Source organism: Phyllobates terribilis, unplaced genomic scaffold (assembly GCF_046119375.1).
Source record: "Phyllobates terribilis strain yellow unplaced genomic scaffold, ASM4611937v1 Scaffold_8__6_contigs__length_399053987, whole genome shotgun sequence".
NCBI classification, from domain to species: Eukaryota; Metazoa; Chordata; class Amphibia; order Anura; family Dendrobatidae; genus Phyllobates; species Phyllobates terribilis.
Window position 1 is genome coordinate 57,678,827 of NW_027362768.1, and position 26,272 is coordinate 57,705,098.

The window sequence follows — 26,272 nt, forward strand, 5'->3', positions numbered from 1 at the left end:
GAGTGCCACGTCCTCACGAAAATGACTTATTTAGGGCTGCAACTCATATGTTGAAGTCATGCATGTCAGGCCACGCTGAAACAGCACCTCTCAGTTTACTCTCCAGAGGATTCAGTAGATCACCTAGTAGATTGGATATGAGAAGCAGAGGGGTCACCGCCCCGGCGCTCGTCAGAAGCTCACACTCTACTTCTACTAGTTATTTAGTACAGACTTTCAGGGCTTAATCCCTTCACAATGCGGCCAATTTCAGTTTTTGCATTTTCCTCCCCTTCTTCCAAGAGCAATTGCAACTACTTTTTTATTTTTCTGTCCACACAGCCATATGAGGGCTTTCTTTTTTGCAGGACAAGTTGTAGTTTTTAATGACAATTCATTAGATCACAGTGTACTGGTAAATGGGAAAAGAATTACAACTGAGGTCAAAAATTGTGAAAAAAAAACAAAACAATAAATTCTGACGCAGGTTTTTAGGAATCATTTTTTACGGCGTACATTGTGTGGTAAAAAACAACATGATTCAGCTCATCAGTACGATTGCAGCAACACCAAACATGTCTAGTTTTTTTTAAATCTCTATCTCTCGCTCTTTTTTTTTTTTGGTCGATGAAGCCATGTGAGGGCTTATGTTTTGAGCGGCGAGACGAAATTTTGGAATACCGTATATACTCGAGTATAAGCCAACCCAAATATAAGCTGAGGCACCTAATTTTACCACAAAAAAACTGTGAAAACTTATTGACTCGAGTATAAGCCTAGGGTGGAAAATGCAGCAGCTACTGGTAAATTTCCCCGTCCTGGTATGCATGGCCACCTCATCTCAATCCTGGTATGCATCGCACTAGGGCCGGCGTCAGCCCCCGGGCAAGTGCCGGGCCTTTAAGCAGGATGGGGGCCCACTCACCGTCGGGCGCCCCGGCATGCTATGTGACCCGCCGCTTGCTCAGGGCCCCGGCACCACAATACTTACCTCTTCCCGTGCCTCCGCAGCAGCTCCAGTCTCTTCCGCGGCAGCTGCACTGTGACGTCTCAGGTCAGAGGGTTAGCTGGCGTCTTTACACCGAGCTCTCTCCCGAGCCGTCACAGCGGAGTGGGAAGACACCGACAACGCTAAGGGGTCCGGAGATGCGGCAGCAGGTGAGCATTTGATTATTTATTTTTTTTATAAATAATTGAGTCCCCCACTACCAGCACCTGCTTGCCCTGCCCTGCTCTCCTATTTCCCCCCTTACTGGAGCTGACACTCCTCTGGTTTTCAGAGGACATTTCTTGCTGCAGCAGTGCTACCCCTGTACCAACACCCCCCTCATCTGCCAACTTTGCAAACTTATTGGGGTGCGCCAGATCAGGACTAGCCTCTCTGGCACTCTTCCCTCTACCTGTCACCCAGCTAGCTGCCACACTGTCCTGCAGCTCAATACTACCACCCTCCACCACATCTACCCCAGTGAGCAGCTGCTCAGTGAGCAGCAGACTCCTTTCCATATTGTCAATGGATCTCAGTGTTGGAGCTCATTTTCTAATTGAGATTGCACTAGACAGAAATGTTAAGTAAAAAGAAATGTAAAGAATTAATAAAATACAGACAGCAATTCAGTCCAAATTCCTCCCTTCCAAACTCCCTGAATCGAAGTCACTGAAAAACAAGTCACACACTTACTTCTGTTTGCACTTACACTCCAGTCACACTCAGCTCGTTCACACTTGCTAAGGAAGAAGATTTAAAGAGGTTTTTTTCCCCTTTTAGCAGCAATCCAACCTACAGCTCAATGCTTAAAAGCACAGTAAAACTAAACAGGTAGAAAAGCACTCAGCATTTCACAATTCAGCAACTCACAGCAATTCACACAGGTATTTTCTGCAGGATTCCCAAATACCTCTTCACTGAAAAACAAGTCACACACTTACTTCCGTTTGCACTTACACTCCGGTCACACTCGCTAAGGAAGAAGATTTTTTCTTTCCCCTTTTAGCAGCAATCCACCCTACAGCTCAATGCACTACCAAAGGAAAAGCAATATGGGGGCCAGTATCCTGTATGGAGTGTTATATGGGGTCCTTTATTCTGTATGGAGTGTTATATGGGGTCCATTACTCTGTATGGAGGACTATGTGGTGCCCATAATACTGTATGGAGGACTATATTGTCCGGTCTGCACTGTGCACGCACTGCGAGGATTCGCCGGTTTCTGAGCTTTTGTAGAATTTATGATATCGCTCATGTAATGTAAGAAGTGAAATCTTTGGCATTGTACTACATATTTCTCTGTGGTATCTGTACATCATGAATTGTGGTATGTGTTAAAGGGGCCCACTGAGACTCTTTCACCCAGGGCCCCCCTCGTCCCCAATCCTGGCATGCATGGCTCCCTATCACTGCACACACACACAAAAAAAAAAAAAAAACAACACTTCTACCTCCCTTCCTTCCCTCTACTCCAGCGCTGTGTCCTGTCTGTCAGTAGCTGATCTCAGCATCTGAGCAGCGTATGACATAACTGCCATGTGCCCTCAGACGCCAAAGCGAGCTGCGAGGATATTCATTCCTCTCCACGCCGGGACTATGGTAGTGTAGAGGATTGAATATCCCTGTTGTTTAATAGCGTGCGCACTGTGTCAGCAGTGCCGCAGCTCCCACTGTGGCTCAGTGATCCTCTGTGCCCGCTACTTGAGAATGAATATTCACCCTTCTCCACACCCATGAGCGTGGAGAAGAGTGAATATGCATGCTCTTTAGTAGCGGGCACAGAGGATCACTGAGCCACAGCTGTAGCTGCGGCACTGCTGACACTGTGCGTGCTATTAAAGAAATGAATATTCACTCCTCTCCACTCCCATGGGCGTGGAGAAAGGTGAATATTCATTTTCCTTTAGCAGCGGGCACACGTGGTAGCTGCAGCAGTGGCTACTACGTGTGCCCCGCTCCTACATCGCCGCAACCCCCCCCCCACCCACCACCAGAATGTATATACAATAAAGTATATACCCGAGTATAAGCCAAGGGGGGCTTTTTCAGCCTAAAAGATGGGCTGAAAGTCAGCTTATGCTCGAGTATATACGGTATATATCACATTTTATACGCTTGTTACACATGTTTGGTGTTCGTTATTTTTTTTTAATTTTTACAGGGTTTACCCATCAGGTTAAATTAGTCTTATATTTTAATAGATCAGACTATTCTGAGAGCTGTGATAACGCATATGTGTATTTATTTTATCTTTATTTTTAATGGTGAAAAAGGAGGGGTTAGTAGTACTTTTGTTTTTTTTCTTCATATTTAGAAATGTTATTTGTTCTTCAGGCAGAATAATATTAGTAAATGCCTCCAATTAAAAATGTAGTGTAGTTTTTCTGATTCGTCAAGTCTTTCCCCATGTGCAGGCATGCAGGACCTTAGGTATCCATGGTTATGGCCACTAGCAACTAGCCATGGATACCTAAGGTCCTGCAAGGAAATGCACATATAAACTGATGTACTTATACATTGTCCCCTACAGAAATGCCTTACCTGCAGCAGGCAGCGTGACTCCAGTCGTCTGAGCCAACAGAATACGATACATGTCTCGCTGACGTACAATAGACTCGACCATGTGCATCTGATGTTGACGGTTTTCGCGAAGCTGCTCTAATTCAGAAAGAGCCATGTCCAGCTCCCGCCTCAAATCAGAAAGCCTAGAAACAGAATTACTGCATTAACCAGCGACTCTATACACCAAGCATTCAAACATCGCAGCAAAAACTTTAAAAAAAAAAAAAAATAGATTAGTAGAAGCCCATATCAATCAAATTTACTGTAGTAGTCGCTACTTGATATGTATTTTACAGCACATGGCTTCTCTAGTCCTCGGCTGCTGGGACAGATCTATGCCTCTTTGCACCAGTTATTTATACATGGCAGCAGAGTAAATTAGATCACCAAAATACTACACCTTTAGGTGACATTTACAACTAGTCCGTGAGCTCCGAACCACCCAATTACAAGAAGAAATCTGCGGCTAAGTTCTGGCTAATTACTACACTGCCACATGTGAGGATTTCACATCTACTTATCTATATTAAAGACATGACTAAAGTCTTTATCCCAGTCATTTGAACAAATTCGTATAAAGTTTGGAATCCCTCATAGGGATTTCTACAGATATCTACAAATGAGGCATGCCATAACACATCAATTCCCATATCCTAGAAGGTGAATATCTAAACACCCATTGATAGGCGTTCTTAAAACTCAAGGACCTACAGGCGTGGTATCTTCTCTATATACTTTTCTATCGAATTCTAACATCACTTCTACCCAACTTGCTGTTGAGAGTAAATGGCGGCAATGAATCCCTTCTATAGCTGATGATCAGTGAAATGATACGCTGGAGGCGCATATGGTGGTGTCACCAGCCGCCAATAATAAATTAATTCAATTATATATACTACATCAATCTTACCTGACCCCAGTGAGAATGTAGAGATTTGGTAGAATGGCATCTGATGAATGCCACAGATGTGGGGAGTCAGGAGCGGATTTCTGGCATCTTATTTGGAATTGTGGGATAATACGCATATATTGGGGTGAAGTGATAACTACACTGGAACAGATAATTGGGATACCAATTGAATGTAGTCCAGAGTTATGTGTCTTAGGTGTTGCGGATGAGAAAATGTGGACACACTATGATCGGATATTCCTTCGGGATGCTATATTTATGGCCAGGAAAGCGATAGCACCAAGATGGATGGGAGGAAAGTCTCCTACTATCAACCAATGGAAAAAACTAGTGAATGATACAATACCGTATGAAAATATAGTGTATAGAAATAGGTGATGTCCCCAGAAATTCTAAAGGATGTGGGAAAGATGGTGTAACTCGCCCTTAACACACTTGTCCCCTGGTGCCATGACTTCGCTAATCTCACGTTATGAGTCCTGATATATGCCCTGTTGAGTGCATGGGAAATTATATATATGGGCTGTATGAGTGTACCTCTATTGCAACTGTAATTGAGATATATACTGAATTCTTATAAGGAATGGGCCGGTTTAGTAAAGAGTGCAGTGCTCCACAATGAAGCTTATGTTATAAACTATTTGTTTTCCTCTCTCTTTCTTCTAACCGTTTACTCTGATTATTGAGAATGTGATGTAAATTGTATTAAACTGAGAATGGTAGATGTTTAGATTACCCTGACCTTATGTTATGACAGTATCTGTTTGTAACACTTATCCTGAGGAATTTTTCAATAAAAGTTATTAAAAAAAAAAAAAAAAAAAAAAAAAAAAAGTCTTTATCCCGAGGTTCAGCTCACTGCCATATTGCTGAGATTCAGACAGCAGTTCTTATTTAGTTATACCTGTCAATATTTCCCATAGGAAACAAAAGCACACCACAATATCAACCAAATTTGGCCTTGTATGAATAACTTTGTATATAAAAAAACAACTTTGGTGCATCCTGGTAACACGTTACCTGAAACTATGCATTCCAAAAAATAAATTGACTATAAATATGCAGTTTTACCCAAAATCACAGTAACACTCATAGGTAAAATGTCAGTGGCTTACTGTGCGGCAGCAGCTTCTTGCTCCTCTTTTTCCTTGGCTTCACCAAGCTCTCTCAATGCGACTAGTAATTTCTGGTTCTGCTCCTGAAGTTCATCAATGTTTCTGAAAGTGACTAAGTGCTGCGTTATGACTTCAGATGAGCTGCTGCTATTAGAGGAGCTGACTTCGTCATCTCTTTGAACATGGTTTCCTCTTGCTTCTTCCAGTTCTATTAACAGAACTCTAATCTATAGAAAGAGGGGGGAAAAAATCTTATTGCAACACTCAAAGGACATTCAAAAAGGCCAGACCACAAGGTGCTCAGATAGTAAAGTCCCAAGTCATCAACACAAATCTAGTACACAAGGTTCTGTATTCGGGTTACATTCACTTTAGCATGTACACACAAAATAAAACTATCATTTACAATAGTTGCTAAAACCTTGGAAATTGCTGATCAAGATTATAATGACCAAAGAAAAAAAAAACAACACAATTTCAGAGTCTATTAACCCTTTCACCGCCAGTGTTTCTTTCAACATTCTGCATCTCTGGTAGCAAAGACAATTTTCATATTTTGGACAAGTGCAGTAAAAAATCTAAATTCCAAAAAAAAAAAAAAAAGATACTAAACCCCCAATAGTAATACATTTCCTGAAAGAAGACAGCTGGCGAGGCCAGAGCTGGCGAGGCCAGAGCTGGCGAGGCCAGAGCTGGCGAGGCCAGAGCTGGCGAGGCCAGAGCTGGAGAGGCCAGAGCTGGAGAGGCCAGAGCTGGAGAGGCCAGAGCTGGAGAGGCCAGAGCTGGAGAGGCCAGAGCTGGAGAGGCCAGAGCTGGAGAGGCCAGAGCTGGAGAGGCCAGAGCTGGAGAGGCCAGAGCTTTTGTTCAGTATCAAAACCATCTATAGGGCATCTAGAAAATTCTAGGAAAATGCATTATACACCATGCAGGCTTGCTGGGATGTACAGTGCCTACAAGTAGTATTCAACCCCCTGCAGATTTAGCTGGTTTGATAAGATGCAAATAAGTTAGAGCCTTCAAACTGCAAACGAGAGTAGGTTTTATGAACAGAAGCATAAATCTTACAAACCAAAAAGTTATGTTGCTCAGTTGAATTTTATTAAATTTTAAACATAAAAGTGTGGGTCAATTATTATACAACCCCTATGTTTAATATTTTGTGGAATAACCCTTGTTTGCAATTACAGCTAATAATCGTCTTTTATAAGACCTGATCAGGCCGGCACAGGTCTGTGGAGTCATCTTGGCCCACTCCTCCATGCAGATCTTTTCCAAGTTATCTAGGTTCTTTGGGTGTCTCATGTGGACTTTATTCTTGAGCTCCTTCCACAAGTTTTCAATTGGGTTAAGGTCAGGAGACTGACTAGGCCACTCCAACACCTTGACTTTTTCCCTCTTGAACCAGGCCTTGGTTTTCTTGGCTGTGTGCTTTGGGTCGTTGTCTTGTTGGAAGATGAAATTACGACCCATCTTAAGATCCTTGATGGAGGAGCGGAGGTTCTTGGCCAAAATCTCCAGGTAGGCCGTGCTATCCATCTTCCCATGGATGCGGACCAGATGGCCAGGCCCCTTGGCTGAGAAGCAGCCCCACAGCATGATGCTGCCACCACCATGCTTGACTGTAGGGATGGTATTCTTGGGGTCGTATGCAGTGCCATCCAGTCTCCAAACGTCACGTGTGTGGTTGGCACCAAAGATCTCGATCTTGGTCTCATCAGACCATAGAACCTTGAACCAGTCTGTCTCAGAGTCCTCCAAGTGATCATGAGCAAACTGTAGATGAGCCTTGACATGACGCTTTGAAAGTAAAGGTACCATACAGGCTCGTCTGGAACGGAGACCATTGCGGTGGAGTACGTTACTTATGGTATTGACTGAAACCAATGTCCCCACTGCCATGAGATCTTCCCGGAGCTCCTTCCTTGTTGTCCTTGGGTTAGCCTTGACTCTTCGGACAAGCCTGGCCTCGGCACGGGAGGACACTTTCAAAGGCTGTCCAGGCCGTGGAAGGCTAACAGTAGTTCCACAAGCCTTCCACTTACGGATGATGCTCCCAACAGTGGAGACAGGTAGGCCCAACTCCTTGGAAAGGGTTTTGTACCCCTTGCCAGCCTTGTGACCCTCCACGATCTTGTCTCTGATGGCCTTGGAATGCTCCTTTGTCTTTCCCATGTTGACCATGTCTGAGTGCTGTTCACAAGTTTGGGGAGGGTCTTAAATAGTCAGAAAAGGCAGGCAAAAGAGATCTTTAATCCACACATGTGAAGCTCATTATTCTTGGTGCCTGAACTACTTCTTAATACTTTAGGGGGACCAAACAGAATTCTTGTGGTTTGAGGGGTTGAATAATAAATGACACTCTGAATTAACTTTTAACGTTTTTAAAAAAAAAAAAAAAAAATTTGCTGCAGTGCATTTCCCACTTCCAGGCTGATCTACAGTACAAATGTCACAATGCCAAGTTAATTCCGCATGTGTCAACCAGCTAAATCTGCAGGGGGTTGAATACTACTTGTAGGCACTGTATAAGGACAGCTCTGCAACCTTGCTGTCTCTGTTCTAGTCCTATTGCAGGCATGAAGTATATCCCTTCTCTATGGGAAGCGATCAGCACTGGGACCTAATATTGAAAAGTACACACATTGAAAATGTATCCTTTTTTTTTCTCCCAAAACGTTTTAATCCAAGTTTTTAATTTTCAAAAGGGCTAATAGGAGAAAATGGACCAATCAATTTGTTAAGTCATTTTTCCTAAGCATGCTGTGAGGAACTGGCCACTTACTGAAGACTTTTCCAGTTCAAGCACCATTTTCGTAGATCTTCTTGTTGTGTTTTGTTAGAAATTTGCTTGCGGCGTTTTATTAGTGATTTGTTTGCTCATCAGTTCAGCCTCAGGTATCAATGCTTCCATTCAGAGACCTTATCTCAGGGGCCTTGGGTCATTGTTCTCTCAGCTAATAGACCCCTTGTGTAGATGGGAAGAGTAGAAGCAGAGGAGCAGTCACCACAGGGAGTCTCACATGCAGAACCAGGCGATTGCGTCGACCTCAGAAAATATCTCCACTAAGGCTATGTGCCCACGATGCAGAAATGCTCAGGATTTTTTCCTGAGCGTTTCTGCATCTCCCTGGCAGAAAAAAAACGTATGCGGATTGTACATGCGTTTTCCTGCCAGGGACACACGGATGTGAAGCGTTCTTCACTTGCATTTCCGCATGCGGGTTGACAAGCGCTTTCCAAGCGATTTTAGCATCACTTGGAAAGTGCTTGACAACTTGGTCACACTATATAAATCCATGCAAACGGCGTGGATTTATATAGTGTGACCCGAGAGAATGTTTAAAAATAAAAAAATAAACCTATACTTACCCTCCGATGACCAGCGCCGTCTTGCTGCGCTCGTTCCTGGCTGCCAAAAGATCGCGGTACGCTGTACTGAAAGACCTGCCGTCACATGACTGACGTCAGCGCAGGTCCTTCAGTCCTGCGCGATATGTCGGCAGCCAGCACAGGGAAGGAGTCCGGGGGCCGTCGGAAGGGGAATATAATCTTTATTTTTTATTTTATTCTTTTTATTTATTTTTTTTTTTACAGCTTTTAATGGTACCTGGGTGTGGATGAGACTCTCCTCTCCTCCACACCCGGGTAGCATCCGCACATTAGAACGTGCCAATTACGCAAGTACAGATGCAGTCTTGTGGAATTGGCGCGTTCTAATGCAAGTCAATGGCGGCAAAAAAGCAGCGCTTCCGCAAAATTAATGGACATGCTGCGGATTTTTGAGCGCAGCATAAACGCTGCGGAAAAATACGCAGCATGTGCATTGAAAGTGCGGAATTGCATTGGAGACCATGGGGGAAGGTTTACCAAGCGTTTCCCAAGCTATTCTGCCCATTCAGGGGGCTGATCCCAGTGTAGGAGAAAGAAGACACATTTCTAGTCTGAGGGAGAGCTGGGTGGTATTCATGTTCTGCAGTCATCTGGAGAAGCATATGCTGTGGCTGCCAATATACCGGCAGGAGATACAGAAAGCTGTGGACCAACCTAAAGTTGGGGGACAGTGGAACTACGGATATCGGGTGGGAAACTTGAGGACTGAGAGAATTGCATTTTTGCCATTTACCTGGAATTGCTGTATTACAATGGATGGAAGGAATAAAACTAATTGCATCGTTAACCTGCCTAGGTGATTATTTAAATCCACAACCGCACATCTTCACACACGCCAATAACCCATATGTGATCAGAAACTACTTTTCAGTCAGTGCAAAGTACTAAGAAGTACTATTTGAGTGCAGATTTTGCTGGAATGATTTGCGTGTGCCAGGTCATATTGGCAGTGCACCCGAGGCATCAAAACAGCAGACCCCCTGTCCATAAATGACCCGGTTTTACATTACACTCAATGAATTCCTCTATGGGTAAAGTTTGCAAATGACACCACAAGTGTTTAACAGAATTGTATCCTATTGGGCATTAGAGAAAAAATAAATTCATTTTTTTCTCCACATAAAGGAAAATGTGTGAAAATGGCCCCATAAGTTGTTACACAATTTCTCCCGAAGGTAGAAGTACCTCATATATGGCTTACAGTAACAACATTTGGAGGGAGGGGAAGGTGATTTTAGTAGAATATTTTGCAAACTTCACTGGCAAAGCCCTTTATGTGCCAGAACGGAAGAAACTACCATCACAAGTGACCCATTTTGGAAATTATACCCCTCTGGGAATTCATCTACAGATGTAGTGATTAGGGATGAGCGAGTAGTGAAATAATCGGACTCGCTATTACTCATAACAAGTAGGTCCCAATACTCGGGTACTTGTTACGAGTAGCGAGTCCAATGTAAGTCAATGGGAAAAGCGAGTAAGCCGAGTAATTGTCTGCTGGAGCCTATAAAGCGGTCTGGGGCTGAGGAGAAGGCTGAAATGGGTGCATGATTGTTTAAAAGCCAGCGGTAAAAAGCCGCCGGCTTTTAAACAATCACTCAGCCCCATACTTGCTTCCCCGCAGCCTCCCATCCAGATCCTCCACCGCCTCCCATCCCGATCCTAAGTTAGGACTGGGCGGGGAGCGCAGCACCAGGGAGCGGGGAGCAAAGGACCCGGCAGTGAAAAGACTTCACCGCCGGCTTTCCTGTTCGGTGCTGTGCTCCCCGCTCCCTAATGTACGCTCCCTGCTGCTTCGCTCCCCGCCCGGTCCTAACTTAGGATCAGGATGGGAGGCGGTGGGGAAGTATGGGGCTGAGTGATTGTTTAAAAGCCAGCGGCTTTTTACCGTTGGCTTTTAAACAATAATGCACCCATTTCAGCCTTTTCCTCAGCCCCCAGACCACTTTACAGGCTCCAGCAGACAATTACTCAGCTTACTCGCATTTTCCATTGACTTACATTGTACTCGTTACTCCTAGCGAGTAATCACAAGGAAACTCGGGGAGTAAAGATTGGAGCGCTACTGCAAGGAAGAATGAGCAAATATTGCCAATACTAGATGTGCCGTGCTGATAAGACTCATACCCAAAAAGACTGAATACTGTCAAATTCAAAGGGTACATCAACTAAGTATTAGTTTAAAAGGGTTGTCCACTACCAAGACAACCCCTTCACCCCTTTTCATACCCCATACTTGGCCCCGATAAAATAAAAAGGATTTTTAGTACTCACTGTAATCTTTCATCAAACTAATATTACGATAGGAAGATGCAGACAGCAACATATTTTCTCTTCAATGACCGCAAGAAATACCGTACCGGACTATAAGACGCAGTTTTTTCCTCCAAAATTTTGGAGGAAAGTGGGGGTTGCGTCTTATAGTCCGAATGTGTATATATATATGGACGTGGGGAGTAGTGAATATTCCTGCTCTTTAATAGTGGGCACACATGACCACCACAGGAGCCGCGCTACAGCTACACTGTGCACTCTATTAAAGAGAGTAAATAGTCACTACTCTCCACGCCCATAGTCGCGGTGTGGGGAGCAGTGACTAGTCCAGCAGATCATCTCACTGTGTGAGGGCGCATGGCAGTGACATCATGCGCAGTTCACACGCGTGGTGTAAGGGGTGCCATGCATACCAGGACGGGGGGGGATGGGATCATGACCACATTTTTTGCTTACATTTTTTTTTCTATTTTCCTCCTCTAAAACCTAGGTGTGTCTTCTAGTGAAAAAAAATAAGGTACATTATATCACCATACTCCCGGCAAACAGCAATACTTGAGGGGTTGTCAAAAATGTTGATATTGATGGTTAATCCTCATTTGAATGGTGGGGAGGGGGTCCAACACTAGGCACCACCACCAAGCAGCTGTATTCAGCTCCAACCGATGTAAACAGTTAAAGCGCACCTGCCAGCAAGATTGTGCTCAGTAAACTACATACACTGTCAGGTGGGCGCTATTACACTGATTAATATGATACCTTGGTTGATGAAATCCGTCCTGTGGTTCTTGTGTAAGCTTTACTTTCAGTTTGGAGATGATATTCTCGTGATTCAGGGCGGCCTGTGGGGGCGCTTTATCTGGTTCTCTGCTTATATATTCATCTGCATGCTCTTATGAGAGCTCACCGTGCCTTCACTGACCTGCCTCCTATTTTACATAATGCATCTAGTAGTGTGGGATTAGGTAAAAGAAAGTTTAAATCAAGCAAAAATGGCCGTGGCGCCCACGCATGCGCTATAGCATAGATTGCCTACCAATACATGCTTCTGTGCACGTGAGGCGGCCATTTTGTTGGAGCAAAAAAAAATATATCGTTGTCGGCAGTCAGATATGCTCAATTGCGGAGTTGGCCATCTTCTGATAGAGGCCAAGGCTTGGTACTACATATCTGTCTCCTATTCAAATAAATAGACAAATGTGTAGTACCCTGCGGTGGCCTATATCAGAAGATGGCCAGCTCCGCAAGTGGGCATATCTGGCCGGCGGCCGCTGGCACAGATGGCAGATGATTGGCATAGGTTCCAGGTGTTGGACCCCAGCCTATCAGACATTGATGACCTTTCCTAAGGATAGGTCATCAATGAAAAAGTAGTGGACAATCTCCTTTACAACAAAGTCTCAGAAGATTCCTTTAACATACGGTATATGGAAATTTAGCCACAATGGCATACAGGGACTTTGTTTAGTCTTCCTAAAAAACAAGCCTGAAAAAGTTTAATTTACAGACCTTAGACTTTTCACCAACTATATAAACAACAGTACCTGTTGGGAAAGATCTTTCACTTGTAACTCCAGCCTCTGATTTTCTTTTTCAAGAACTGAGGAAAGTTTGTTTGCCTTATCAGTTTTGCTCTGCAAACACTGAATCTCCTAAATCAAAAAGGGAAATGAGAAAAATGCTAATTAGGGGAAAAAAATAATTATGATAGAAAGAAAATAAAAATAAAAAGAATACCTTCATAGCCAATTCAAGCTTAGCAGACAGACTTGCCACAGTTTTTTGCATACGCTCATACTCTTCTCGCTGACGTTTCAGGATGGGTGCTTTAGCCTCAACTTCTCTTACTATGTCATCCAAGTACTGGGTAATTCTTTTATTTTCCAGCTTTTCTATTAGTAATTGGTCTTGTGTTTCCATGTATGCATTATACAGCTAAAAGGAGGGGAAAAAATACACCAAATCTACCATAATCTAAAGTAAATAGTATGCAGAAACAGCAATAATATTCAGAAACAGAAATACTGTAAGATTATACAGCAACAGGTCTGACTGGATGTGAAAGTTCATATTATGGGAAAATGAAGCCTATACTTCCTAGGTGCGACTAGTAAGAGTGGTTCTGGGGCTTACAGAAACCTATGAAGGGTTCCAGAAATTCTCTAAGCTTTATCCCCAGATTCATATATTGGTGTTGTTGGGCGGTGTTCGTAAAAACAGGATTTACAGGAGTACTTGGCAAAAATTTCTCTCGTAGCCTTCACTGAGGGAACACAAGAAACCAATGGTGTATGCTGCTGCCACTTAGAAAAAAGTTACCTGCTCCTCAGCCAGTTACATCCGTCTACTTGTCCCAAGCTACTCCGTGAGAAAGCAGTAGGAAAAGCAACATATAGAAGGAAGTCACAACTAAAGCCATTACACAACACTGGCCCGACAGGCAGAAAAGAAGGGATGAAGGCTATGAGAGATTTTACAGTGACTAACCAAAATCTTTTCTGTGGCTTCATTGGTGGACACAGGAAAACCAGTAGACAAAAGTCCCACAGGGTGGGATAACAAAAAAAAAAAAAATAGGAAGATGCAGAGTACAGAGGTAATTCCCTAAGGTCAAGACCCGATCGACTGCTGCTTGTAGCATCTTTCTACCCACTCTTGCATCTGCTGAGACGAAGGTGTGAACTCGGTAAAACTAAGAGAAAGCATGTACGGAGGACTAGGTAGCAGCGTTGCAGAGCTGCAAGAGAGGCTTGATGACAAACTGCCCAGGAAGCCCCCAGGGCCAAGTGGAAGTGCGCTGTCCTTTTCCTGACACTTCCAGAATGGCAGAGCGAATCTAGCGCGCAATATTAGCCTTAGCGACAGGGAGACCTCTATGAGGACCTTCCAGGATATTAAAGAACCTGAACATCTGATAAAGGCCATCATTGACAGGTAGTGACGCACAGCTCTCCCACCTGTCTAAGGACCACTCAGGGGGTGAGAGGGAGAAGGACAGAAAGAGAGAAGAACAGTTTCCTCATTGACCCCTTCACTACCAGGCGATTTTCCATTTTCGCCTTTTCCTCTCCTTCAGAAAGCCATAAATTTATTTTTCGGGCTATATAGCTTGTTTTTTTGCAGCACAAGTTGTACTTTTGAACAACACCATTCATTTTGCCATATAGTGTACTGGAAAAAGGGAAAAATTTCAAGAGTGTTGAAATTGCAAAGAAAAGTGCAATTCCACAATTTTTTATTTCCCATATTCACTATATAGTAAAACTGACATGGCAACATGATTCCCCAGGTCAGTACGAGTAAGTAGAAACCAAACATGTATAGTTTTTTTTATTTAGGTGGTAAAAAATATAATATTATATTATAGTTTGTCGTCCTTTTTTAAAACCCATAACGGTCTCATTGTTTGGGGGGGACATGAGGCTGTGAGGACTTATTTTTTGCGCTCTGAGTTTTTATTGACACCATTTTGATCCCATATTTCATTTTAGTTTAATGTTGCGGTGGCCAAAAAAAACTAATAATTCAGGTATTTTGATTTTTTTATCGTTATGCAGTTTATCGATTGGACATTTCTGAATGCAGAGATACCAAATATGTATATTTATTTTTTAATGGGACAAAAGGAGGGTGATTTGAAAATGTGTTTGAAAAAAAATTAAGATTAAAACGTTTTTTTTACTCTTTATTGTCTTCAATAGTCCCCTATGAGACTTGAAGCTACAATCGACCGATTGCCTCTGCTGTACATAGCAGTGCTGCACTCCCCCTACATATAGGAGAAATCACGGTCCCCTATGGACGCCAGCCACGGGCGGCGTTCGAAGGAGGATCGTAATGACAGGCCATTGGCACCCCCCAATCACGTGACAGGGGCGCCGATGGGCACAATGAATGAGGAGCTTGTGGCAGGACAGTGCTAAATCCCGCTGTCATTCATTGACAGAAGAATTTAACTAGTTAACAGCTGTGGGCTGAGCACAGCTCCACGGCAACTGTTAAGAGGCACTTGACGGCTCATTAAATCAGCCATCAAGTGCAGGGAAAGATGTGGGACTCTACCTTTGACGTACAAGTATGAGCTCGATGCAATAACACCTTGTCCATGTGTGGTGCCCTGCAAAGACAGGTGTCATAAATATCTGTGAACTCTGATGGTGCGAGAAGCCAGCTCTTCAGCCATCTTTAAACACACAAGTAATAAATGTAAGGACTATTGTGAAGTCTGGTGGGTAGCAGTCCCTGCAGGAGAACTACTAAGCCCCGGAGAAGCAACCCTGTGCCCCTGGGATTGAGGGGTGCTGAAGATCCAGCCAGTGTCTTTGCTGTGGTTGTTGTCAGGACTTCAGCGAAATCTGTGCAGCCGAATGGGACATATTTTTCTGCGTGGTTCAACAAGATCCCAACTGCCAGACGTCAGTTAGGGATCAGAGGAGAGAGGTCTAGGAACGATCCTTAGTTGCCAGGGTATTTTCCCCTTAGCCTGAAGTGCTGTGGATGCCAAGGTCCCAGCTGAGAAGAGATGTTTTAGTGCACGTATAGAGCTATATGCAGCGGGAGTGAGGAGAGCTGCTACACGTTACTGGAAAAGAGCTGGATTCATCACACCATGAGGGGCTGTGGAGAGCTGTAATCCTCAATCATCTCCAGTAAAAGAGAGTTTTTCTTCCTGTTGCACCTGATGTCTGGACATTACTAATTGAGACGGTCTGATCGTGCAACCCTTCCACAACTTACCCCTTTTATTCTGCTGAGGAAGGCCTGCCGGACAGCGAGACCTCCAAGATAGTGGGCCGCCATTACGCCACGGTTCGGTGGAGGCAGACCCAGACACATGTGAACGACAAGAAAGGGAGAACGACAAGAAAACTGCCAATTCTGATAATCGCCTAATGGAAGTTATCGCCACCAGAAAAGCAACCTTCCAATGGAGCAGAAGCAGAGAAGGCATTGTAAGGCATCTAGCATTAGTTTCAGGTCCCAAGCATCCTATGGGGGGCGAAAGGGATTTACTGAGTGGGCCATGACCTGAAGAAAAATTCTGATTTGTGCTTCAGAGGCCAGATTGTTTTGACAAAAGGATAGACAGGGCAGAAACTTGTCCTTTGACGGAACTGAGGGCCAGACCAGACTCAAGACTCGACTGCAAGAAGGCAAGGAGAGAAAGGTAAATTGAAACAAGGTTGGATTCACACAAGCGAAAAAAGGCCTTCCAAGTACGATGATAGTTATGAGAAGAGGAGGGCTTCCATGCTTTAATCATAGTGTAGATGACTTGATCGGAAAAGCCTGAGGCTTTTAAAACTGCAAATTCATCAGCAAAGTTGAGAATTTGACTAATTGTGTATTCGGGTGGAAGAGGGGACCCTGGGAAAGCAGGTCTGGACGATTTGGGAGTTTTCCTAGGGAGCCTGCGAGAAGGTTGACCATTTCCAAGTCCCCAGGGCTTTGATCAACCTGGGTAATAAAGGCAGATAGGGAAAAAAAAAGGAGAGAATTGGAATCATGAGGATGTTCGAGTATCAGAATTTATCGCTACCGAATTGCAAGACCTGGACACAAACAGAAAATATGTTGTTCAGTCTGGATGCCATCAGATCAATATCTGTAGTGCCCCACCGTAGACCGATTTGGTCAAGGATAGTCAGGTGCACGGACCAGTCTCATGTGGTAAGCCCTTACGGGCTTAGGAAATCCACAGCCCAGTTGTCCATTCCAGGTACGTGGACTGCCAATATTGCCGAGTCTTTTTGTTCCACCCATGCAAGGATCAGGCACTGTTGGAGTGGATCCAAATAGGAAGACCCGACAGACAAATGGTCCCGCCAATGGAGGCACAGACAAATAGCTCTGAGCTCCAGAATGTTAATGGGAAGTAAGGTTTCCTGATTCTTTCAGTGTCCCTGGACTGTGAGAATCCGGAAGACTGCACCCCCCCAACAGATGAAGCTTGTGTTTCACATCATGAACTGCAAACGGACTGGGAGAAAGGATAGTCCGTGGTGAATGAGAGGAGAGTATTGCCAGCAGACTAGAGAGACTGCTTGAATCATGGGATGAAGAAAGATTGGGTAATCCAGGGAGAAGATAGTCTTCTCCCATAGACAAAGAAAGGCAAGCTGCAGAGGTCTGTTATGGAACTGTGCAAAGGGAGGAATTGATATGATGGCCATCTTGCTCAAAATGCTCATGCAGAAACAGTCGGTGGATGGAGAGGGACGCCTCAGAGAAAAGATACTGTACTGAAGGGCAAACATCTTGTCCTCGGAAGGGAAGACTCTTGCTCGGACCATGTCAAACAGCATTCTCCCCCCCAAAAAAACTAGATGCTGTCATGCTGAGCAGGATCAGTGAACACTTAAGATTCATTGACAATCCATCCAAGACAAGAGAGAGTGTCCATGGTGATCTGTACACTCTTTAGGCTTGTTGAATAAGAGGGGGCCTTGAAAAGGATGTCTTCCATATAGAGGATGACAATGATGCTCCTAGCACACAGGATGGCCGTTACCGCTGCCATAAAATATGCAAAAAAAGGAGATTTTTGTGTACTCACCGTAAAATCTCTTTCTCTTAGCCTCTAATTGGGAGACACAGGACCATGGGTGTTATGCTGCTGTCCACTAGGAGGCGACACTATGCATAATCTGAAAAAGATTAACCGTGGCTCCTCCTCTGCAGTATACACCCCTGGACGGCATCAGCCTTCTCCAGTTTTGTGCAAAAGCATTAGGAGGAACGTAACATGGATAACATAACCATGCCTATAAGAAGGCAACTATATACGAGCTCAAAACAATATGAGAACTCAACATAACGGCCCGGAACGGGCGACAGGGTGGGAGCTGTGTCCCTCAATTAGAGGCTAAGAGAAAGATTTTAAGGTGAGTACACACAAATCTCCTTTACTCTGTCGCCTCATTGGGGCACACAGGACCATGGGACGTCCCAAAGCAGTCCCTGGGTAGGAAGCAATGAACGAATATTGTGTAGACGGGCCCCTACAATTGGGGTACAGACGCCTGCAGAACACATCTACCCAGGCTCGCGTCTGCCGAGGACCGAGTATGAACCCTGTAGTGTTTGGTAAACGTGGTAGGCTAGTCCAGGTGGCTGCCTTACACACTTGTTGTGCCGAAGCGCCCAGGAGGCCCCTACCGCACGTGTAGAGTGCCGTAATACCTGCTGGAAGAGGAGAATTTTTGAGGCGGTAGGCCTCTTGTATGGTGGATTTGATCCACCTGGCAAGGGTAGCTTTGGAAGCTGGCAGACCATTGCGACAGCCTTCCAGAAGAAGGAAAAGAGAATCAGACTTCCAGAAGGGTGCAGTCCTAGACACAGATACGCAATGCCCTGACAAGGTCAAGCGTATGCAGAGCCTTCTCCACTCTATGAACCAGGACCGGACAGAGGGATGGCAGTGAAATTTCCTCATTGAGGTGGAAGTTGGACACAGCCTTTGGAAGGAAGGATGGGACCGTATGGAGAACTACCTTGTCCTGGTAAAAAGCCAGGAAGGGCCGTCTGTAGGAGAGTGCTGTCAGTTCAGACACCCTGCGTAGCGAGGTGATTGCCACCAGGAAAACCACTTTCTGGGATAGAACGTGGAGTGGGACTTCCCTAAGGGGTTCAAAGGGTATTTCCTGCAATGCTGTCAGCACCAGGTTGAGGTCCCACGTTTCTAGTGGTCGTCTCTGTAGGGGGGAACCAATCGGGAAACCCCCTGAAGAAATGTCCTTACTTGCGGCTTGTTAGCAATGCACCTCTGAAAGCACAGAGAGCTGACACATGGCTCTTAAGGGAGGCCAGGGACAGCCTGGCCTCCAGACCCGATTGGAGAAACCCAAGTACCCTGGGGAGGGAATAAGGGAATGGGGTCTGGCCACGAGATTCGCACAAGGGAAAGAAGGCTTTCCATGTACGGTAATAAATCTTAGCAGAGGTTGGCTTCTGTGCCCTGATCATGGTTCCAATGACGTCCGGCGAAAACCCTGACTGGGTTAGAACCCAGGTCTCAATGGCCACGCCGTCAAATTGAGGGCCCCAGAGTTCTGGTGGTAGAACGGGCCTTGTGACAGAAGATCCGGGCGGTCGGGGAGACGTCTGCTGTGAGCTGTACGATGTCGGCGTACCATGTACGTCTGGGCCAGTCTGGTGCGATTAGGATGGTTGGAACTCCCTCTTGCTTGATCTTTCTCACCACTCTGGATATCAGGGGGAGAGGTGGAAAGATGTACAGGAGCTGGTACTGGGTCCAGTCCTGAACCAGGGCGTCCACTCCTAGCGCCCGCGGGTCGTGAGTTCTGGCCATGAAGTGTGAGACCTTGGCATTGAAGTGGGATGCCATTAGGTCCACGTCCGGAGTCCCCCCAGCGATGGCAGATCTGTCGAAAAACTTCGGGATGGAGAGACCACTCTCCCGAGTCCATTCCTTGCCGGCTGAGGAAGTCTGCTTCCCAGTTGTCCACACTCGGAATGTGCACCGCAGAGAGAACTGAACCTGTGTCGTCCGCCAAGTGGAGAATGTGTGTCACTTCTCGCATCGCCTGGGCACTGCGGGTCCCCCCTTGGTGATTCACATATGCTACAGCCGTGGCATTGTCCGACTGCACTCTGATGTGAGAGGCTGCCAGTAAGTGATGGAAGGCTCTCAATGCCAGGAGGATGGCGCGAATTTCCAAGATGTTGATGGGCATGGTTGCTTCCGCTGGGGACCACTTGCCCAGTGCTCTGTGGTGTAGGTGTACCGCACCCCAACCTGTCAGGCTTGCGTCGGTGGTCAGAACCTTCCATTGACCCGTGAGAAAGGATTTCCCCTTTGTTAGTGAGGTTGGCTTGAGCCACCAGTGCAGGGACCTCCTGGTTGACGACGTCAGTTGGAACTCCCTGTCGTGAGAAAAAGGGTTCCTGTCCCATGACTTGAGGATGGCTAGTTGGAGAGGCCTGAGGTGAAGCTGGGCAAATGGGACCGCTTCTATTGCCGCCACCATCCTGCCGAGGATTCTCATGGCAAACCGGAGAGATCGAGGGAGTTTGCTGAGGAGAGTGCAAACTCCTAGACGGAGAGGCAGTGCCTTGTCCTTGGGAAGGAGCACTAGACCCCTGAAGGTGTTGAATAGCATTCCCAGGAAGGTCAGAGACTGACTTGGGGTTGGTGATGACTTTTGTAGGTTGACTAACCAGCCCAGGCGACTCAGAGTGTCGATTGTGATTGAGACGCTGAGCTCGCAGTCCTTGAAGGTGGGAGCCTTGATAAGGAGATCGTCCAGGTATGGAACGACTACTATGCCTCTGGAGTGCAGGACGTCCATGGTGGCTGCCATGACTTTGGTAAACACTCTGGGAGCCGTGGCAAGTCCGAACGGGAGAGCCACGAACTGGTAGTGGTCCTGGTCGATTGCGAACCTGAGAAATCTATGATGGGCGGATGCAATTGGTATATGCAGGTATGTGTCTTGTATGTCTATGGAGGAAAGAAATTCTCCCTTTTCCATGGACGCAATGATGGACCGAAGGGACTCCATGCGGAAGTGACGTACCCGTACATATTTGTTGAGCTGTTTTAGGTCCAGTATGGGCCGTACGCCGCCTCCTTTCTTGGGGACTACGAATAAATTGGAGTAGAACCCTTGGAAGCGCTCGGCCGCGGGGACTGGTATTATGACTCCTGCTTGAAGAAACGAGAAGACCGCTTGGCAAAAGGCACAAGCCTTGGCTGGCGGTTTTGGGGGAACAGAAAGAAAGAGTCTGTTTGGTGGGTTGGAAGTGAACTCTATCTTGTATCCCGAAGACACAAGTTCCCCGACCCACCTGTCTTCTGTAATAGGCAGCCAGACTTGATGAAAGAGCAAAAGTCGGCCGCCTACAGGTGGAGTGTCTTCCGGAGTCCGTGAGTCATGATGAGGAGGAAGTCTGAGATTTTTGCTCCTTTGAACCTTGACTAGCTTGCTTTTGACTGCCAGGTCTTGTCCGACTTTTGAGTCGACCGCGAGTTGTCCCTGCGTAGGGAGCGGTTGGTATTTTGTGCTGGCCGCGAGACGGACCAGCCCGAAGAGTTCCGAAAGGATCGGAATCGAGTTTGGTTACGCTTCTTGTAAGTGCGTTTGGGTTTCAGTTGGGGGAGAGAGGTACTCTTACCCCCGGTGGCGTTGGGTATCATCGTGTCCAACTGTTCACCAAAAAGTCGACCACTGAGGTACGGGAGGTGCGTGAGGGACTTCTTTGAGGCTGCGTCTGCTTTCCATTCCCGCAGCCAGAGGATACGCCGAATCGTGATGGCGTTTGATGCTATCCCCGCTGCAGCCCTTGCAGAATCCAGAGCCGCATGTAATCTGCTACAACTGCTATTTTGGCCGCTTGGTCCAACAGCTCAGGAGCAGATACTTGGAGGTCAGCTTGTAAATTTTGGGCCCAAGCCGGGATGGCCTTGGCAGCCCAAACTGAAGCGAACGCGGGAGCCAGGGAGGCCCCTGAAGCCCGAAAATTGAACGAGCCATGCGTTCTACCTGCCGGTCTGCTGTGTCCCTGAGGGTTGAGCTATCTGGCAGTGAAAGGAGTGACTGTGCTGCTAGCCTAGAGACTGGGGGATCTACTTCGGGTGGATCTGTCCATTCCTTGGTGGTCTCCTGTGGGAAGGGGTACCGCGCCTCCAGATATTTGCGATTGGTAAACATCTTCTCAGGCTGTGAGAACTGCTTTTAAGGATCGACTTAAACTCTGGGTGGTCAAAGAAGACCTTAGGCGGCTTCAGAACTCCTTCAAAGGAAATCTTGTGTTGTGGTGTCTCCGGGGGCGGATCAGAAATGTCCAGCACCCTATGGATGGACGAGATTACGTCCTCAACTAGCTCTGTACTGCTAGGGGGGATTGGGATCAAAGACTCTTCAGTTTCCTTGTCTGAGTCGGAATCACAGATGCCTTCCGAATCCTGTGTATCGCTAAGGCGTCTCCTGCTGGGTGAACCAGGGTGGAGGCCTTCTCTGGTCAGGGATCGCTGCGGAGAACTGCATTGTCTGTCCCAGGTAGGGGACGGTCTAGATGACCTGGAACTACGGTGTCTCTCCCTAGACCGTGTGCCATGGGATGACGCAGATGAACGTGACCTGTGGGTCCGCTTGCGTCCTGACCTAGACGTGGATGTGCCTGGGTCGTCATGTCCCTGAGTCGAGCCTTCCCTTTGCTGGGTAGCATTCATAGCCAAGGCATGACTCTGCAGAGCCTGAAACAATGTGGAGGTTAGGTTATCTATAGACTGCGTCATAGATTGTGACACCGAAGCATTGGCAGGGGATTCTAGGGGCTCTGGCACAGTAGTCTGGATGCAGTTCTGGCAGTGCGGGTACGTGCTGCCACTTGGGAGAGTATTGCTGCAGGCTGTACAGAAAGCATAATAGCAGTCCTGCCTGGTTCTCTTGGACCTTGAGCGCGGCATAGTGCACTGGGGTGGCTATGCAGAGGGCCCTACAGGGATGGCTATGCAGAGGAGCCTGGACTCACAGCCGAGGAAGAACTCCAGCTGTGATCTTATCCCACCAGTGTGTCCCTAGGTCCAGCGCCGAAGATCCACAGTCCTGTGCCCCCTGGAGACTGGCTGGTCTTCACTTATCCTGCAGCAGATAAAGGCCGCTGGAGTAAAGTTAAGAAAGAAGGGGGGCGGAGACCTGAAAAGGGCGGCAGAACTGTGTGAAATCGCACCCTTTCAGTCTCAATCCGCCCCCTCTATGACACTGTAGAGTGTCATATTTGTCATCCTGGGGGCGGGCCGGGGAGAAGAGGCGGCGGCGGCGGCCTAAATTAGATGCCTGATGCCCAAAGGGACTGCAGGCCGGCGCGGAAGTCCGGGAGGGGGCCGGATCTGAACCAGACCCCCCCCGGATTTAAAGGCAGGATAGCGGTGGGGTATAAGCGGAAGGGGGGCCCTGTGAAGAGTCCCCCTGAGGCACCGTAGAGCTGGTGCTGCCGCAGAAACAGGGAGCAGGGAGGCCTGTGCCCCTGTTGTGTTCTGCCTGCACTCCCCCCAGCCCCGACAGGAGCCCGCAGCAAGGCTGGGGTCCCTGGATTCAGCCGTAGTGTGCTGGCTGCTGGGAGCTGCTGAATGTACAGGCCCTATCGCAGGCGTTTCAACCTAATACCCCCCCGGGGGGGGGGGTTAGGGAGGTGCTGTTGTCACCATCAGGGGGCTTTATCCTCGCCTCGACCTCAACCCAGAAACCAAAAGGAATTGGGAAGGAGGGGGGTCTCGACTTCGAACCAGCACCCGAGGGGCTGGGGAAGGAGCGACATGGGGAATAGTCATCTCAATTTCAACCGTGCACCCCATATAAGGGGCTGAGGAAGGAGCCATGCCGGGAGTCTCGCAGTAGACCCACTTTTCTTCATCTGTAATCTCGTCGGTGAAAACGGAGTAAAAGTTTTAGGTGTGCCTCCTATGCGACACTAAGCAAAAACTGGAGAAGGCTGATGCCGTCCAGGGGTGTATACTGCAGAGGAGGAGCCACGGTTAATCTTTTTCAGATTATGCATAGTGTCGCCTCCTAGTGGACAGCAGCATAACACCCATGGTCCTGTGTCATCCAATGAGGCGACAGAGTAAGCTGGGTGCTATTGCAAGCCCAAAGGGGAGAGCCACACTTAAAAATGAGACTGACTGCAAAAGCAGAGGAACCTTTGGCGACATGGAAAGATGGGGATGTGGAGATGGGCATTCAGAATGGGCACTGAGTACAGAAATTCCACAGGTTCCATGGATGCTATATCTGAGTGGAGACTCCATCCATGAAGTGGTGTAATCGGACACTATTGTTTAGTAGTTGTAGGTCCATGATAGGCTGGATGACCCCATTTTTCTTGTATACCAAAAAGATATGAAAAAAAGCGTCTGAAGAGCTCTTGTAGAGGAGTAGGAAAAAGAGCGCCTAATTGTCAAAGGGATGAAGTTGTCTGGGAATAAAAAAAAAAAAGGTTGTGAGGAAAATTCTATCTTGCATCCAGAAGAGACATCCTATCTGACCCAGGCGTCGTCAACTGTGGAGAGCCACACATCCCGAAAAAGGACAGGGCCGCCCACCCTGAGGATTCCGAGGTGGGAGTGCCCAATTACACCTTCCCCTTTCTCGCTCATTTTGGGGAATGAGGCGCCTGAGACTATACGCGGTCATAGATGCTTGGTCCAGGCGGAGACCGTTTAGGGAACCCACATAGCGAAGACGACTGGACACAGGGCCGAGCCAGTAGGTTTGAAAGCTCACTTGGTTAGGGACGTTATGTATCTGTCTGTAGGGTCTTTAGAGAGATGCTCAGTCGGAGAGCAGAAGTTTAGTGTTGGTGGATAACAAAGATACACAGGATCTGGATGATAAAGGTTATGGAATCTCCATGCTCCACAGTCTCTGGAAACCTCTGCCCGGGAGCTTCCATTTTTGACAGGACTCAAATTCTTTGAGGGTTTGAAAAGTGTCTGGCCACTTGCTTGTCCCTCTCTTAAAAGGACAGTCTGTTCAGGGGGAGAGGGGTCCATTTTCCTTAACGTTCAAGGACTGGTTCACAGCGTGAACCAGACTGTCGACCATATCCCTTAATTTAGAAGCCTGGCCGAAGTCAAGATCCGAGTCGGAGCAGAGGTCAGACTCCTGTACAGTATGGTTTTCAGGAGAGGAAGAGCAAGTAAGGAAGTCCATCCTGAAAGAAACAGAAGGGGAAGGAGACCTACAAGAGGAAATTGCTTGAATTTGCTTGGATCTTCAATGTGATATGTCATATTGGTGCAGAAGAACTGTTGGGTCTGATTAACCTTGGGAAGTGGTCAATCTACTAGGGGCAGTATAAGGGTTAAGCAAAAGCTTTATGAAAGAAATCAAGGTCTGGGATATCCTGGTAACAGTAGTGTGATCACACATTAACCGGGTTAGCATAACCTTTGTTTTAAAAAATGTAACCAGAGAAAACCCTATTGCACATATTTTGTTCCCAATAATTGGTTACATCTGCGACAGAGCTACGTCCCATTCAGGGACAGAGGATGCACTCTCATCACAGGTAGTGGGGGGCTCCTGTGAGGCATGTGGCGGCTGCAATTGAGGCAGGTAACAGTAGGATGGCCCAGGAAAATTTGCACTTGCAAGAGGCACATGCAAAGTGCATGACTAGGGGGAGCTGAGCAGGTTGGCATGTGCGATCTTCTCTAAGGTTAGGCATGGTATAGTAGGAGACAGATCGAAGCAGTAAAGTTATGAGCCACCGCCTGCCCAACCAGAAGGAGAGAGAAGCCATCAAAGGGAGAGTGTCAGTTCCTGGAGGATATAGGCGAGCCTACCTGATCCTTAAGATGTCAGAAGATGATGGCAAGTTGTCATGAAGTGAGGAAAGAGGGTGTACTCAGGAGGAAGCTCTTCCCTCTGTGGTGTGATGGGAGAGGAGATGGTACCATACCGGGCACTAGCTGGCAGAGCTAGGGAGCATGCACAAGAAATAAATGGATGCTCTGGAGGACGGGATGAGAATAAAGCGTGTGAGAAAAACCTATACCTGGCTGACTGGATAAAAAGGAGAGGCTTGCCAGGACAGATTAGGCAGTTTAGAAACAGAGGGCTAAATTAGTGAGGAGGCCCGCAGCCGAAATTAGCATGCCGCGGTGGGCCAGAGTGGGTAAACACAGCCAGTGAGCCCCCACTGCATGATTGGAGACCGTGATAGAGATGGGGTCTGTGCTATGCCATGCACGATGAGTGCGAGTACCCTATTTGTCCTGAAGAAGGAAGATTATGACGCCAGTCTTCACAGAAAATTTGAAGACTGTCTTCCGGGGTCCCTTGAAACATCTTCGATGTGACCAGAGATCAGTATTCACTACATGCACGCGCAGGAAACAGTAGAAAGGACCATCCACCTAGTCACCTGAACGTGACTGTTAGGGTCCTGCAGAGCAAGCCAGAGGATACAGTGTGACCTTTTCAGCACTGTGCTCTCGGTCTCTATGTGGGGTAACAGGCATTTCCGCTCCGTTTCCCAAACTAAAATAGAAGGAAGGAAAAAAGACAAATGATGGAAAAGAAGGTA

At 46.8% G+C, this 26,272-nt stretch overlaps 1 protein-coding gene across 1 annotated transcript in view; it reads right to left on the minus strand.

Annotated features, from left to right (window-relative positions):
* Positions 1-26,272, minus strand: part of TPR (translocated promoter region, nuclear basket protein) — a 145,770-nt gene that overhangs the window by 69,279 nt on the left and 50,219 nt on the right. Inside the window, exons 12-15 of the mRNA XM_073642977.1 lie at positions 12,956-13,153; positions 12,763-12,870; positions 5,555-5,781; positions 3,509-3,672 (exon numbers count right to left, since the gene is read on the minus strand). Of these exons, the coding sequence (XP_073499078.1) occupies positions 3,509-3,672; positions 5,555-5,781; positions 12,763-12,870; positions 12,956-13,153 (697 nt within the window). The remainder of the gene's footprint in view (positions 1-3,508; positions 3,673-5,554; positions 5,782-12,762; positions 12,871-12,955; positions 13,154-26,272) is intronic.